The sequence below is a fragment of the Liolophura sinensis genome, chromosome 10, assembly GCF_032854445.1.
Source record: "Liolophura sinensis isolate JHLJ2023 chromosome 10, CUHK_Ljap_v2, whole genome shotgun sequence".
Lineage (NCBI taxonomy): Eukaryota > Metazoa > Mollusca > Polyplacophora > Chitonida > Chitonidae > Liolophura > Liolophura sinensis.
Window position 1 is genome coordinate 19615695 of NC_088304.1, and position 15213 is coordinate 19630907.

Below are 15213 nucleotides of genomic sequence, written 5' to 3' on the forward strand. Positions count from 1 at the left end.
CACCCCTCCCAGCTGCCGACATGTAAAGGTCCAGATTTTGACGGTCAACCTATGTCAAGATTTTTACAGCTTCTTTCTCTCAGGCTGGGCCAGGTATGCACCAAAGCTTATTGGCCTCGGAATGTTTGGGACTGAGCTACAGCGCTAAACGTTAACATTGTCGCTTATGGAAAACTAATGGGGGTCTGTGGCCATGTAAAGGGCATGGGCAAGGGAAGATAACCTTCATCCAACAAAAACTACAAAGGTTGAGCAACAAATCATTATTTAATTCATTATGTTAAATATAATAGAAATTTTGCCCACAAAGAACAAAAAATTGCAGACCGGAAAACAGAGAGAGAACAAAAATGGTGATTTTTATGTTTCGACCAATCAAGCACTAGCGCTTATTCACCCCGACGAGGCGCTATCGTTTTGTTGACGTTGGCCGCCATTTTCAAAACACGGGTGAGCAGTCAACACGGAAGACCTGTAGAATCCAACGAAAATCCGGAGCATCCGCCCATCTTACGCGGAAATAAGACTTTAAAGTTTCATTTTAGAAACTGATGCGCACGTGAAGATGTCGATTGGGGTACCAATTAAGGTTCTTCACGAAGCGGAGGGCCATGTTATTACATGTGAGACAACAATGGGGGAAGTGTACCGGGGGAAGCTGGTGGAAGCGGAGGACAACATGAACTGCCAGATGTCTAACATAACAGTAACGTATAGGGATGGCCGAGTGGCACAGCTAGAGAATGTTTACATCCGAGGTAGCAAAATTCGATTTTTGATTTTACCAGACATGTTGAAAAATGCACCGATGTTCAAAAAGATTCAAGGGAAAGGAGGCGGAGCTGGTCGTGGGAAATCGGCCATTCTTAGAGCACAAGGTTAGTATCATGCTGATGAATCGTTGCGAACACTGTAGTGGTATAGTTGTGAGTAGATCTCAAAACTAGGTTTAATTAATAATAAACTAAGTTAACAATAAACCACACTGATCTCTCGGATCGTTTTAAAGTTTTATTGGGCTGAACCACAGTCGCGTGGAGTTAGCTTTCTATATATGCTATTAAAAAATACCCGGTTGTACTTTTGGCAGCCATATTGGAGTACTGTGGCTATACCAGCACTTGTTAACAGGAATCCAATATGGCTGACTGGCTGTTGTTTTTCCAGGGTAATGTCACATGCAGCCCCGCGGGGAAGTTGTAAAGATTAGCATGATATTTACGTGTAACTTTCTACGTCATTAATTACGTCAGTTCATTCATGCTTCTTTGAATGAGACTGGCCAGATATGGAGGAGACCCTTTTCAGGTGTAGTCCAAGTGACTACATGTCCAAAAGCATGTGAAGATGTCTTGAAGCCGCCGTCGTATAAGTGAAATATTCTTGAGTACAGCGTAGAGCACCAATCAATCAAATAAATCTTATAATTGGTGACACGTGATAGTATCTAAAATGATAAACGTCTTATATCTGCTGTTTTTCTTTGCTTGCAAAAGAAAAATCCCTATTCAATTTTAACAAATGAAAAATCAGTTAAAGCACGTGACCGTGGGAAAAAAAATGACGTCAGAATGCATGTGGAAATCAGCACGTAAATATTACCCTAGTCTTACAACTCGGACCGGAAGCTAGTGACCACGTGACCTCCTTAGTAACAAATAGCATGGGTGAAGAAAACGGTCCTACCAACATTTTGGCATAGGAAAATACCTATTTTTGAATCGTTGTCAGCAATCTTGTATCTGTTGGATTTGTATAATTTTCAGCTTTCTAGATAGTCTGAGTATTTCTGCAGGGCTTTCGTGATGTTATTTTGTACAATTAGGCCTTACTCGTCACTAGCAAAGGGGCAAAAAGTGACCTTTTCCCCAGTGCTTAAAATTGGGCGCCCATTTTGTTTTAGACACAAAAGGGTGGTCACATGACCTTCAACTTCCAACCCATCTTACAGGATAGATTGTTGTAGTTCCAGAGGACTCGCAACTCCTTCTTTTATGTTGGCCTACCCCGAAAGGCTCCAACTCTCTTATACTGGTTTAGCATCATCGGATTCTCGACGCGAACTATGTTAATTTGATTGCCATTGCCACTATCGTGATCAGGTACGCTCATGTCCCGCTCTGAAGTCTAGTAGTGGGAAGATGGCGGCAGTGGCCAAAGTGTGCCTTGGAGGCCTTCATGACTATAATAAATCTATATTAAAATGAGTAGGCACATATGCTGGTGGTGCTGACTTCAGGTTGATTTGATGTCTTTATGGAGTAATACAGCTCCAAATGTGTCAGACATACAGTAATGAACATTTACCGCTGTTCACATGTACAGTAAAACTTCACTGTCATAAATCCATGTCAACCATGTAGTTTCTGTAATTAAGAGACCAAAACAACCTAAAACATTCAGTGGCGATCAGACCTCTGAATGAAAATTAAGCACTTTTCCAAGCCTATGCCATTGCAGTTAGAGAGTTTACCTCCATCATAACTTTGCTTTGACAATGACAGGTGTTGAGGTCATGACTTTATCAGTCAGGTGTAGAGCTGTGTGCATGGACTGTCTTCCTTAAATGGCATTTTGAGTGGCCACATTGATTACGATTGAAAGGCTTTCTGAAGTAGGGTAGGCCCTTCTGTTATTCTCATGGACAGCATTTTGGCTAGCCGACCTAAGAACAGGTTAGTTAATTTGTAGGAATATTTGATTTATTCAAGGCAAGTATTAATGTGTATGTAAACAGCGGTAAAAGTTCCTTACCCTAAGTCGACTAGTTCCCCAACTGCTTTGCTGGAAATGAGTTACCTCACTCTGAAACTATGGGCTGACCTATGGACAAGAATAATTGACTGTTTGGGTGTGGAAACCAGACTTGATTATGGCCACCTACACATAAGTGACTATGAAACAAACTTTCATCAGGACATTTATCAACGCAATAGGGTCAAAAGGCATATACTTCAATCTGCCCAGACATAGATATGATGGATTATTATTGTGTTCAGGGGCCCGTGTTACAAAGCTTTGGACTGGATATGTGATGTGAATAAAGTACATGAAAAATGTGGTAGCATTTGATGTATCGTCAGTGTTGAATGCGACTCAGAAAAAGCCTGGAATAACCTTCAGATGGTCAAATTGGTCATTTTTTTGGCCCATTATTTCTAAAAAAAATTTGCACTGGGAAAAGTGGAGGGCACTCTTCCACACTTACCTCGGTTATACCACCCTTGATATTTTGAAAATGGAATTGCCCTATTTAGCTTGTCTGTAAAAAGTACAGGCATAGTTTATATAGTTAAATATTATGGACATTAAATTTTGATTGTTTTGTACTTGCTCATCAATGTATGTGCATGCTTTTGTGCTTGCAGTAGGCGCCCAAATTTGTCAGTAAATTGTCTGATAACTGAAATATTGAAAATGTCACCTTTGGTACAAAATCGACTTCAGTGCAGGAAAGTTATTGACAAAATCAAAATAATGTGTCTCTATGCCATTTTTTAAAAAATGTGTTCAACCTGGGTATGGTCCTGGGTTTCCCCTCGGGCTCTGCCAGGTTTTCTCCCATTATAATGCTTGTCGTTGTCGTATAAGTGAAATATTCTTGAGTACAGCATAAAACACCAATCAAATAAATGAATAAATAAGTGTTCTTGAAGCTAGAGGATCCCAAAGCCATATGAAAAATGAAGGTTTGATATGTGCCCTGGGACATTGCAATGTTGCAAAAACTTCAAAATGTTTTGTTACTCCAGTAGGCCTAGATGTAAATGTATGTGCAGTGGAATGGCATCGTATCCAAGTGTGATGTTCTGTATTTTACCTAAGGTTTGGCCTGTAAAACTGCTCTTTCACAAAATTTTCTGTAGAGAAGAAATTAATCAAACTTGAAACAGAAATTTTCACCGCGGCCTTGTAATGTGGAATATTGAATGAGAATGAAGGAAAAAATTGCTGGAAAGAAGCCAGACTTTAGGCGAAATTGCAGTGTAGTATTTCTGCAATATTATTTAATATTTTCTTGTTTTTCAGCTGCCAGAGGTCGGGGAAGAGCAGGTGGCAGAGGCAATGTGTTCCAGAGGAGAAAGTGACAGTAGCAGCAATTTGATTGCATTTCTAATTAATGTGAAGGCAACACACACACAGATGTTATGTTGACAAGTGTTCGGTATTGTGGACTGTGTGCTGCACATTGGAAACAAGTCGGAAGCTCTTGTGGATGGTACCAGTAAAGACTGTCTGTCTGCTCCCGCTAATGTCAGGAATGGATTGATCATAACCAACTCTCATTACATTTTAGAATAATTGTACTTCGCTGTATATCCAGACATTTTCATTTTATCATCCATGTTTGAAATAAATTCCATCTTTGTTGATGGCTTAACATCAAATCATTTAGCTTGCCCCACCTGTTTAATGCATTGAATGAAAACGAGGGCTTAACCCCTGATGAGTGCACTTCCATGAAGCTGTGGTTGAGTTTGTGAGAATTGATTATGAATTGAAAAGTCTTGTTAATTAGCCTGTGGAGAATTTTTTCAGTTCTTAATTAAGTGAATCAAATCAAACTGATTCATAATTTGGTTGAAAGACTTAATCATTCAAAGGTAACTGGGGTTAGGCTGCCATTCACATGATGAGCTAGTCCAACAGGTAGTTTGAAGTAATATGGTAAGAACACCAGTGATGAATATACAGTTGGTATTGGCTTGTATAGGTGGTCTTGCATGAATTTCAATCAATATGGGGACAGCTTTGGTTGCTAGGTGGGACCAAACTCTGATTGGGGTCATACAAAAATTGATACTTGATGCTGCCTTGTGTGGCGATCAGCGTGGAAAACGTAGATGAAACAAACCAAATTGGTTGGCCTGGTGTCTTCGGCATGATACTTCAGTGCCAGCCGCAATTTTGGCATCGTGGCACTGGCAGAAAGACGCCAATAACTTCTTGTCATATGACTGAAAAATTGTTAAATACGAAACGCGTATGTACGTAAATGCATACACATACACATACATCCACCCACCAATCAATGAGCTCACTCTATGCTCTACGTTTGTCTTCTGTGAGAAAGTTTGCCCAGTACTTGCTGGACCACTTCAAGCGTTACTGTTCTCCCAATTCACCCGTGTAGCAATGCTAGTGTGTATGTTAAAATACATGTTAAAACAAATTGAGTCAGCCATGCCGGCCTACATACTGGAAACTGAAGGATTCGATCTCTTGTCCTTGGAGTTTGGCACCATCTCTTGCTGGATGTGTCTTGTGTCGGGAGGTGCCGTGAGGTGGAGGCGTTCGCTTTTCTATGGCGGTGAGACTCTTGCAATGCGTGGGTATTTTCTAATCCCACAGGGTTGCTCTAGTTTGAAGCAAGACCTCAAGTCACCTCACGCCAGTAAAAGTTTTGCAGTCAGATCATTCCTGGGCCTCCGTTATGTTAGATGTAACTTAAACACGACATGCGGAGTGTCAAACTCTAGCCTGCCTGAAAATTAAACATGTCCATTTCGCGTAGAGCTGAGAAGTGCACGTGTTATGTGCAATCTACATCTGCAGTATGATGAACGAACACAATGAAGTAGTCGTATTTAATCCCATACCTGGTAGTTCCATGTCTGTGAAATTCAATGAACTGGTAAATGAGAAATGTGATCATTATAGTTACTTGGGACCGCGCGTGCTGCTGACGTCAGATAAAAAATATTGACCGCAAACCTCATGTGAGCAATGGATGGCTTATGAAGGGCGGGTTATATAAAGAAAAGATAATGACCTATCACAGAACTTGGATTGACCAGTTAAATATGAAGACAGCTGTGAGTATATGAGGAATAATAAATAAAAAAATAACTCGTCCTCGAAGTCCAATCTTTTTTTATATCTGCGTGATCTCAATTTCCACTATCCAGTTCTTGACCACAATAAAAGTGAAATATTCTGGACCTGGTTGTTCGAAAGTGTATTGGCTAATACTAGAAGGCCATTACCTAGAAGTTTGCAACTTTCCTATAGCTAGTTTCCATGGCACATTACACATGTTACGTCATCTGTAGGAGCTTGCGCCACCTGGTGGAGAAATATGCCAACCTCTTGGGTGGGAATTGTGAACTGAATCATGGGAAAATCTACTGTAAACGGCTCTTACAACAACTGGCCATACCTTGAAACCGAAACTTAAAAAATATGATTTCGCTGATTATTGGTGCTATACAGTTAAGAACACACTGACTATTTTTATATTTCAAGCAATTCTAAAACAATTACTATCACACTGTTGTCCCGTTACAAAAGTTTACTGCGTGGCTTAATGTTAAATCTAGTATAAAGTCTTAAGACAGTTTTGGACAACTATGACCTGTGGAATGCCACGTAAGACACCAACATCATGACCTGACCTCAGCTGGGTCTGCAACCGACCAATCTACAGCGGTGACAACATCGGTCATTAAAAGTTGGAAAGCCAACCATTCTTTATTATGGTTGTGGCCTTTCGAAGTTACAGGCATGTGTTCCTTTCGAAAAGGACTAGAGATGGTCATAGGAGTCCAGGAATGTCATGAAATTCGTCTCCCTTTTTCAAGACTTGATCATTGGTGGGACTTCATGCACTGTCCTCCGTCTTGAAATTTTAATTATGGAAAAGAAACAATATGTACTTAAACATGACACTTTGATCGTGGCTAGCCCTAGAAAGACTTCGAATTTGATAGCCGAAAAGTGTACTAGCTTTGTCTGGATTAAAAGAAGCCAGTTTGTACATTTTATGACCGAAGAGAACTCCCAATAGCCAGTACATTCTGTGGCCCCGTCACAAAAACGGCCATTTACTTCGAGAGCATTCGCTGACTCGGCAATCACGATCCTATAATGTTTTATGTGGTCATCATGTTGAAGCATACTAGGAACTTCCTTCCGGGGTGACGTCATGTGCTCAATTTCAACTTGGATTTGTTTATTTATTGGACCGGTACTCAAGGATTTTTCGATTACACAACGGCGGTCAGCATTATATGGTGTTGGAAATTGGACAGAGCCCTGAGGAAGCCCACGACCATCCGTAGGTTGTTGTAAGGCTTCCTGCGTATGGCCGAAGAAGAAACCCGCATGAGCTTGATTTGAGACGGACGTTATTCTTTTTCAGTTATTCTTCTTTTGAAAAGAATAAATGATTAATTGTTCTTTTTCTGTCGTCGTTGCATAATTTTCTATCTTGACAAGAATGAATAATGGGTGTTTAACGCCACATAGGCAGTGTCTTTGAAAATAAATCTGTATACATACGTTTGTGGGCTTGAGAGTTCCTGCAACAAAATTAAATAGATGTGGAAAGTCCCGCCAAAATGGCCACCAAAACAGCACAGGCCTAGACCTATATATTCACGTACGTCGGTCTGACCAGTGACTATAGAACTCAATGGCCTCGATCCCTGTACTGGATTGCACTGCTCAACAAAACAGCTGACCTTTCCACCTCTTTACTCGACATTTACATGATACATATTATATTTACACTTGCTGAACAATGAGACATCCCTGAAATATTTTAAATTCTGCAAATGGCATGCCTGCACGACTCCGTTGTGTTTAATACACCGCCAGACATGTAACATCATTGCGCGAATTTTCATCCCGTAAGGCGTTAGTAGTCTCACTTCTGATCGATGAGAGCGCAGACTCGAATCCAGCTTTTGCTGGCACGCCTTATAGCCATGAAGTTTGTCAGATGGACAAAGGTAGGGCAGATTCCAGTTTTCACCATCCATAAAAGTAACTGACGTTTTAAAACTTACCTAGACGAAATTTCTCCCCTTTTGTGCCCTCTCCGCCAATATAGTGCGCATATATGTGTCGGAATCGCATCTGGCAAAGTTGGCCATTAACAGGCCAAAGAGCGGTGGTTTACCCCAATCACCCCGATTTTCTCGTGTACTTTGATATCAAGGCTCAAAAGAACGAAGTATAGGAAGTGCTAACTTTTATAGTTTTTGCAAGAAACAAAGCTTATTGTACAACGAATATGTGTATCAATGCCAGCGTTAATGATTAGCACAAGTGCATGAACAGAATCTAGTACACGTTCATGCAACAACAGCATGAATGAATGTTTGGGGTTTAACGGTGTGGTTAACAATTTTTCAGTCATATAATGACGAGGTGTCATTAGGTGTGTGCTCATGTACATATACTGCACCTTCTTGTACCAGGGTGAATTCATGTCGCCAAAATGCTGCCGCCACTGAAGTATCATGCCGAAGACACCAGACATGACACCCCACCCATTCACATTATACTTACTCCAAGGGGACCAGTCCTGTTTCCTTGCTCTAAACTCTCAGTGCTGGGCGCCTCGGTGAAGCAGCAATAAGCACCATTATAAACTTTTTGTCATGCGCTGGCCTTTACCTTCCCGAGACCTGAACCCGACTGGACATGTTTGTAATGGACTGGGAAGACTAGCGTGACAACAGCTGAATTCACAACAAGTCATCGCGATCTTGGGCAAGCGCTCCTTGACCAATGGCGGCGACGGTTAGAATGCTCCGAGAGATTCAATTCGTTACATCTTATATGCCGCTCTCTGCCCTTCGATTCACATCACTGTCAACAATATACAAGCTTGACCTTTGGAGCCTGTGAGACGCAAGTAGCCTTGTTAAGGCTCAGCCTCATCATGTGTGTCCTCAAGTGGAACTGTTTAATGAGCATTCATCAATAAATTGTTTTAGATGCTGGTTAGCATCATGTTGTAGGCCTACACACTTTAGATAAAGATAATACATTTGTATAGACTTATTATACATCAAAATTATTAGAAACAAAGGCTGAGACGGATTGTTGTGTTTTCTGACATCACTTCCTGTCTCATCACCGTGACCCCAGTGACCTCGGCGTTGTTCAAGATTTGTGTACAAAATCTGCCAGTGGTGCTAGTGGTGACAATGATGTGAAGCGAGTGTAGAGAACGACGCATGCGCTGTAAAAAGTATGCGAGGGTTCGTCGAGTCTGTGGCGGTCACCCAGGGAGGTCACACGGGTTAAGGACTTGTTTAGTTTCTACAGTTTTGTCACTGTGAATTTCGACTTCTCAGGGGAGTAAACTGGTATCGTAGACTATATAGGCCTACAACTAGAATTACTCAAAATTCCGTCACATTTAACAACCAAGAACATGAAAACAATGAAAAGTAGAACACAATTGTTTTAGACTCACACAAACATTCACGAATCCTAGTTTTGTTCCAGGCTATCATTTCATAAAATACATACATAGCATAAATTTTAAATAAACGAAGTTTTACATGATTTTCGCCAACAATGTCGTCAAAGTTTATTTTCACAGTTCTGGTAAAAGTTTTGTGAATGTGAAATCTCTACAACAGGTTAACAAATAGGGAATATTTCATTTTACACAAATTGACCACGGACATAATGCAGTCTGTCAATATTTCAGCAACTTCACACAAAGCATAGGCCCCCTACCTGTTGATCAAGCCAAATCATAGGGCTCACGTGTGCAAAAAAATTTTTAGGTTACTGATATGTTTTGACCTGGGATCTTTATGTCAAGAGCCTGTATTTTCAGTATTTACCGTCAATCTCCGCATAGCTTTCAAACAGGCTTTGGCTCTGATCTACCTGCAGATGGCAATTAAATATGTAATTCAGTTTTATTTGCTCACCCGTGAGATGATACCCCTGAGATTTCACAGCATATAGATGCCCAGTTAACTAGAACATAAGGACTGCGAAGATACATGAATATTAGAGTGTGCGAATTCCGAGGGGAAGAATGGTATATACTGACAATTTCGAGAGTGTGCGAATTCCGAGGGGAAGAAGAGTATATACTGAAAATTTCAAGAGGTGGCTTGCGTACTGTTAACCCAGAAACATGGATGAGTGTGTCCTTGAAACAGAAGTTTGAACACTGAGACTAATGGCATGCTGGTCCACTGCTCATGCGCATATGAGCCTATGCACCTAACTTCACATAGGCCTACCATCGGTGAACGCGCTCAGTGTCGGATACATAGCCTCACAGGATATACAGCTTCTAATACATACAGCCAAAAGCTTAAAGTAAGGTGAGTGTACATGGTTACGGTACCTATCCCTAAATTTCACGAAGACGACATCAACGTATATAGCAGCTGCGTGCATGCAGCTAATGTAAAATTGTTATGGAATGTTGTCTATGTAATTCAATATTTGTATTCATGCATGCTCACGTTTAGTTTCAGAACTGCACATTGTTTCATAGGCAAGCATTTCTGAAACAGTTATACAGCATGACATGTCATTTCGAATGTGAAATACTTTACGGCTGAATATCGAACTAAATTACCAGCTACCTATTTTTTTTTTTTCAACATAGACATCGAGTTGGGCGAATTGCATACCTATGTCTATTATGTCGCCAGGTTGATGTCTTGTTACTCAGCCTAATGTTACATCTATGTCACGTCACTTAACTCAACCAACAACATCAAACGGGCCATTATACTGTTTGGATAATGGCGAGGAGGTTTGAGTAGCATTACATATCTTTGTCTCAGATGCCAGGGCGATATCGCGCTCATACAGCCTAGTCGAATGATTGTATTGTTATAAAAAAAAAAACCAATTAATTGTTACGGAATGTTCCATCGAACCTTTAAAGCTATAATTAGTCCACAGAAGAAAAGCCAAATATACATACGATATATATGGGATTGATATGGTTTTATTGGTAACACTAGGAGAGTTTATATTTGATTTTTGGGGGGTTGGTGGGGGGGGGGGGGGCGGCTGCATATCCAGTTTATCGATTATTGTCCCATATAAAGTTCAGCTTACAGTCATCACATACATGCCATATCCATTCGGTTTTTTGTATGGTATTTATTGATTGCAAGAAACTATCTGGGACACCACTATCGTCACCTCGGGGATGACCACATTGAACTGCATCTTGACGGAGGCCTATAGGCCTATGTGCCCTACTGTTCACCTCACGAACACTTAGTATTCTTGACACGATTTGATAGATAACAGCTGAAACAAGCTATACAGTTGTGTAAATGTCAGGACTGGAAAGCTAAAACACTTAGAAATCAACGAATGTCGCGCCAGCAAGATTATTCTCAGATATGGCAACTGTTTAAGAGTGCGCCATGACAGGAATATCCGGTCACAAACCACGCAGACAAGTAAACCACTCGCAATTCAACACCACACGGTAAGTACTCCAAAACACTGTCTTTCTTGAAATCGGGCAGTGCCCGGGTGAAACCCAGACCATCCCATGCACGTGTGGCTGGAGAGGAAGCCAGCATGAGCTTGACTTGAACTCACAACGACCGCAGTGCTGACACGCCGACAACGTGGACCCTTCTATGTATTAAAACACTGCATATCACTAACTGTAATAAAAGAAAAACCAAACGTTTTACGTATCCTTTAAGTAGCCGTGTCATTTAGGCAGGAAAGTGTGTGACTAACTCTTAGACAAAAAAGGTTCTCTGTCATATGTACAACTGAGTAGTGATTAGCCTGTAAATGAGACAGGTTCTCTGTATGTACAGCCCAGAAGTGAATAACTTATCTAGACGAGAAAGATTCTTTATTACAGCCGAGCACTGACTACCCTTTAAACGAGATAGGTTCTCCCTTACAGGTACAAATGAGAAGTGACTAGCCTTTAAATGACAAATGCTTTCTACGATATGTACAGGTGAGAAGAAAATAAGGCATCTTGACCAAAAAGGATTTCCATTACAGCTACAGGGCTAGCCCGAGAATTATTCTTCATCGTGTGTGTAGCTAAGAAGTGACTACGGTAGCCTTTAGACAAGATATATATGTAGATTCCCTATAATTTTATACAAATGTGATTTATTTATAGGGTTGAGGAAGATGACTAAATCAGCTTATACAGAAAATTGTAAGGTTTCCTATTTTATATGTACAGCATGGTTAGTGGCTGTCCTGTGGACCAGAGCGCTTCCCTATATTTAAAGGCCTGCAGTAGCTTGTGTTCGTGCATGCTTCCATGGTGCATGCAGATGGCTACTAATACAATGAGAGAAACAGTGAGTGCGTATAAACTGTTGTATTCTGTCGCTATCGGTATCGGCTTTTGTGAGCAACAGCGGTAATGGTGGGCCAAATACGTGTAGTTAAGGACGTTTTATTACTGTTTCATTGTCTCAATGGCGGCATTATCAATTCTCACCTGCAGATATTTCGCACTTTTTACGATTGACAGGTAAAATGTGTATAGGCCCATAGCTTTGTGTACGTAGTTGTTTGGTAGGAGTAGCCTTGGATTGGCTTGTACTCAGTGACTGGCGTGTTTAGAAATCCAGTTGTTAATTCAGTGTGGTCGGTTGTACAGAAATGAACTTGAAACCATTAACTTAAGCATGAACATATGCCTTAATCGAAAGCTTGTTGAGCCATTCCGCTAAACCCTATTCCATAGATCTCATTGTGGAGGTCACTGAGACTGGGGTCGTGTGGACAGCACGTGACCAGGCACGGGTGTGCAAGGAAGCACGCTAAACGGGTGTCTGGGATAATAGCGTCATTTCTGTTTGATGGGCCTGGGTATGGTTTATCGTATCGACCATTCTGTTCAAAGATGCCTAGATTGCGAGACCTACATTAGGTGCTAATAGTATTCACTCAAATCCCCCTCCGGATTTGGCGGTGTAAGTGAAATGAAGGAAGGGTCGCACTCCAGGCCCGATTCTCGTTACTTATGTTTTCTTTTCTTTTATCTCGAAAATGTATCCTTTGTTTACTGCTTTTAATCGTCCTCCTGGTTGTGCATTGTGAGACTCGTGGCTAGTACTCAAAAATTGCGGACTGTGGACAAAAAGGGAATATTTATTCTTAAATTAGTCAACGTTAACCTTGCATCCACTTATCACCATGGATACAAGTCGACACGTTGTTGTTGTAAACTCTTTTATAAAGCCTGACTGGTGTGTGAATTCTACGCTGAGGGTAAACATGTTGCAGAGCTGTCAGTCTAGATAGGACCATAGGATTGAGAAACCCAAACAGTCGGTGTGGCCCAGGGCAAATTCCTGGGAGTGGGGGTCTAAGGGGAAGAAGTTTCCTGGAAAAAAAAATGATTTTGTGTATTTTTAATTGTGTTTTGTAAGCTTTTGCTAGCAAGTTTACACACATATTTCAGCTACATTAAACATCATGGATGTGGGCATACATATTCCCACACCTATCACAAACTCACTAGTAGGCCCATCCCATGTGACAGTAATGCATATATGTATTAATTTCTCCTGCCAAGAGAAGTACATGTTAAATAGATGTGTGATGACTATTGAAAAATAGAGGCATGAAAGAGACTCAAAACAAGATCCAGCAATCGTGGCTTGAGGGTGCGCTGATTATTCAGACGTGATCTTATGAGATCTTACATGACGGCATTTCAGGAGTCCCACAAGTTCCTGCAGATAATGACGAGACAGGGTGGGGACTCTAACTAACACAGCTGAAAGGCAAGATTTTAAGGTACACCTACTTTTAAGCTTTTGTGTACATGGCTTATGTAGGCTACATGAGGAACTTATATCACACCTTATTGTTTGACATTTTACATCAAACAGCAGGTAATGCCAGAATTTAGGGGAATGTGACCCTACTACATATACACTAATCTAATCCTGAAGTAACTTTTTCTGACATTTGGCAAAGAGAGTGTTCAAGATAGAGCATTCAAAAAGAAATTTTGGGTGGCCTCGGTGGCCTAGTGGTTAGCACAATGACACTGAAGCCTCTCACCAATGTGATCTCTGTGAATTCAAGTCCAGTTCATGCTGTCTTCCTCTCCGTGTGCCAAAGTCTCCAGCTACCTGCAGGTCGTTGTGTGTTTTCCCAAGGCTCTGCCAGGTTTTCTCCCGCCATAATGCTGGTCGCTGTCGTATTTATGTAAATGAAATGTTGAGTATGGCATAAAACCTCAATCAAACAATCAATCAAGAGCATTGGCAATAATGCATATTGTTATGCTTATACTTACATTTTAACCCAAATTTAATATAGAATGTTTACATGTTTTACATCCATGTAAACCATAAGGAAAAAGTTTTGCCATTGGTGCCCCGTAAATTAAAAAATTCCTGACTTCGTCTACCAATATGCAACTATTTATTTGTTTATTTACTTGATTGTTGCTTGACACCTTGCTCAAAAACTTCTTTAATACTTCTGTGAGGCCATCCTTAAAAAAAAAAAAAAATTTTGGGAGGTAACCCATCCCTATTGGAAAAAAGTAGGTTGTTGCCCAACTCCCTCTCCCCCATACCCTCTGCACTTTTCATTTGCTTCCTATGTCCCCAGTATGGTAGTACATATACTTTATCATTCAATGGGTTCAATCCTAGATTTCTTTATGCCTTGATCTTTATGGGAGCTTGGTGACAGTAAGTAGTCAACGATGCTGGTGTGATAGATTGCATAGCCTTAATGTTGCGGAAAGCCACTTATATGCGTGTCACATGATGCGCAAACTTGTCGGTGATTTACCAGTTTCACAAACTGACCACCATTGTATAACTGAAAAATTCTTGAGTGTGGCATAAAACAATAATCAGATATATAATACATCATCTATTGGTCACAGAAGTATGCCTGGAGTTTTTCTATATTATCCTGTATCCTGTAAAAAAATCCTGTATTTTTATTTTAAACGTCCTATATTTTCTTCTATATATTTGCTGAGAGACACTCTGAGGGCTGGTACTTGTTAGACTAAATATATATATATTGCATAGCCGGGTCAGTTGGCTCAAGAGCGCTGGTGGCAGCTACCATAAAATCACGTCTCGCAAGACTCCTGAAATGCTGACTAAGCTTATTAAAATGTAAAGTAATATGCACCATATCAAACTTGTAACTTACAATCAGATGAAAGGATTAGACCTTTGCATACATGATGGTAGATTTTTTTTACAGAAAGGACACTCTTCAGCTGTAAATAGGCATATTACTATAAAGGGCACTTTTTATACGGTAAATTTAAAGTGGTAGCATCAGATAACCAGGCTCTGAATTAGCATAGTTCAAGGCCCTCATTGCACTCAGTGAAATATTTGCTGAAACGTTGCTGTAGGTGTTCTTTGTCTTCAGATTTCTGGAATTTCCAAGAAACTAACTTTCAGTTTCACTTTTCGTCTTGTTGATCTGTGTTCACTCAGTTCTTAA

The 15213-nt window shown here is 40.6% G+C and overlaps 1 protein-coding gene across 1 annotated transcript; it reads left to right on the forward strand.

Moving 5' to 3' along the window:
* Positions 1-420: 420 nt before the first annotated feature.
* On the forward strand, positions 421-4412 carry LOC135476746 (small nuclear ribonucleoprotein Sm D3-like). The gene is made up of 2 exons (XM_064756870.1): positions 421-878; positions 4030-4412. Exons 1-2 carry the CDS (start codon positions 566-568, stop codon positions 4086-4088), a joined length of 372 nt encoding a protein of 123 aa, XP_064612940.1. The 5' UTR covers positions 421-565; the 3' UTR covers positions 4089-4412.
* The last annotated feature ends 10801 nt before the right edge of the window (positions 4413-15213 follow it).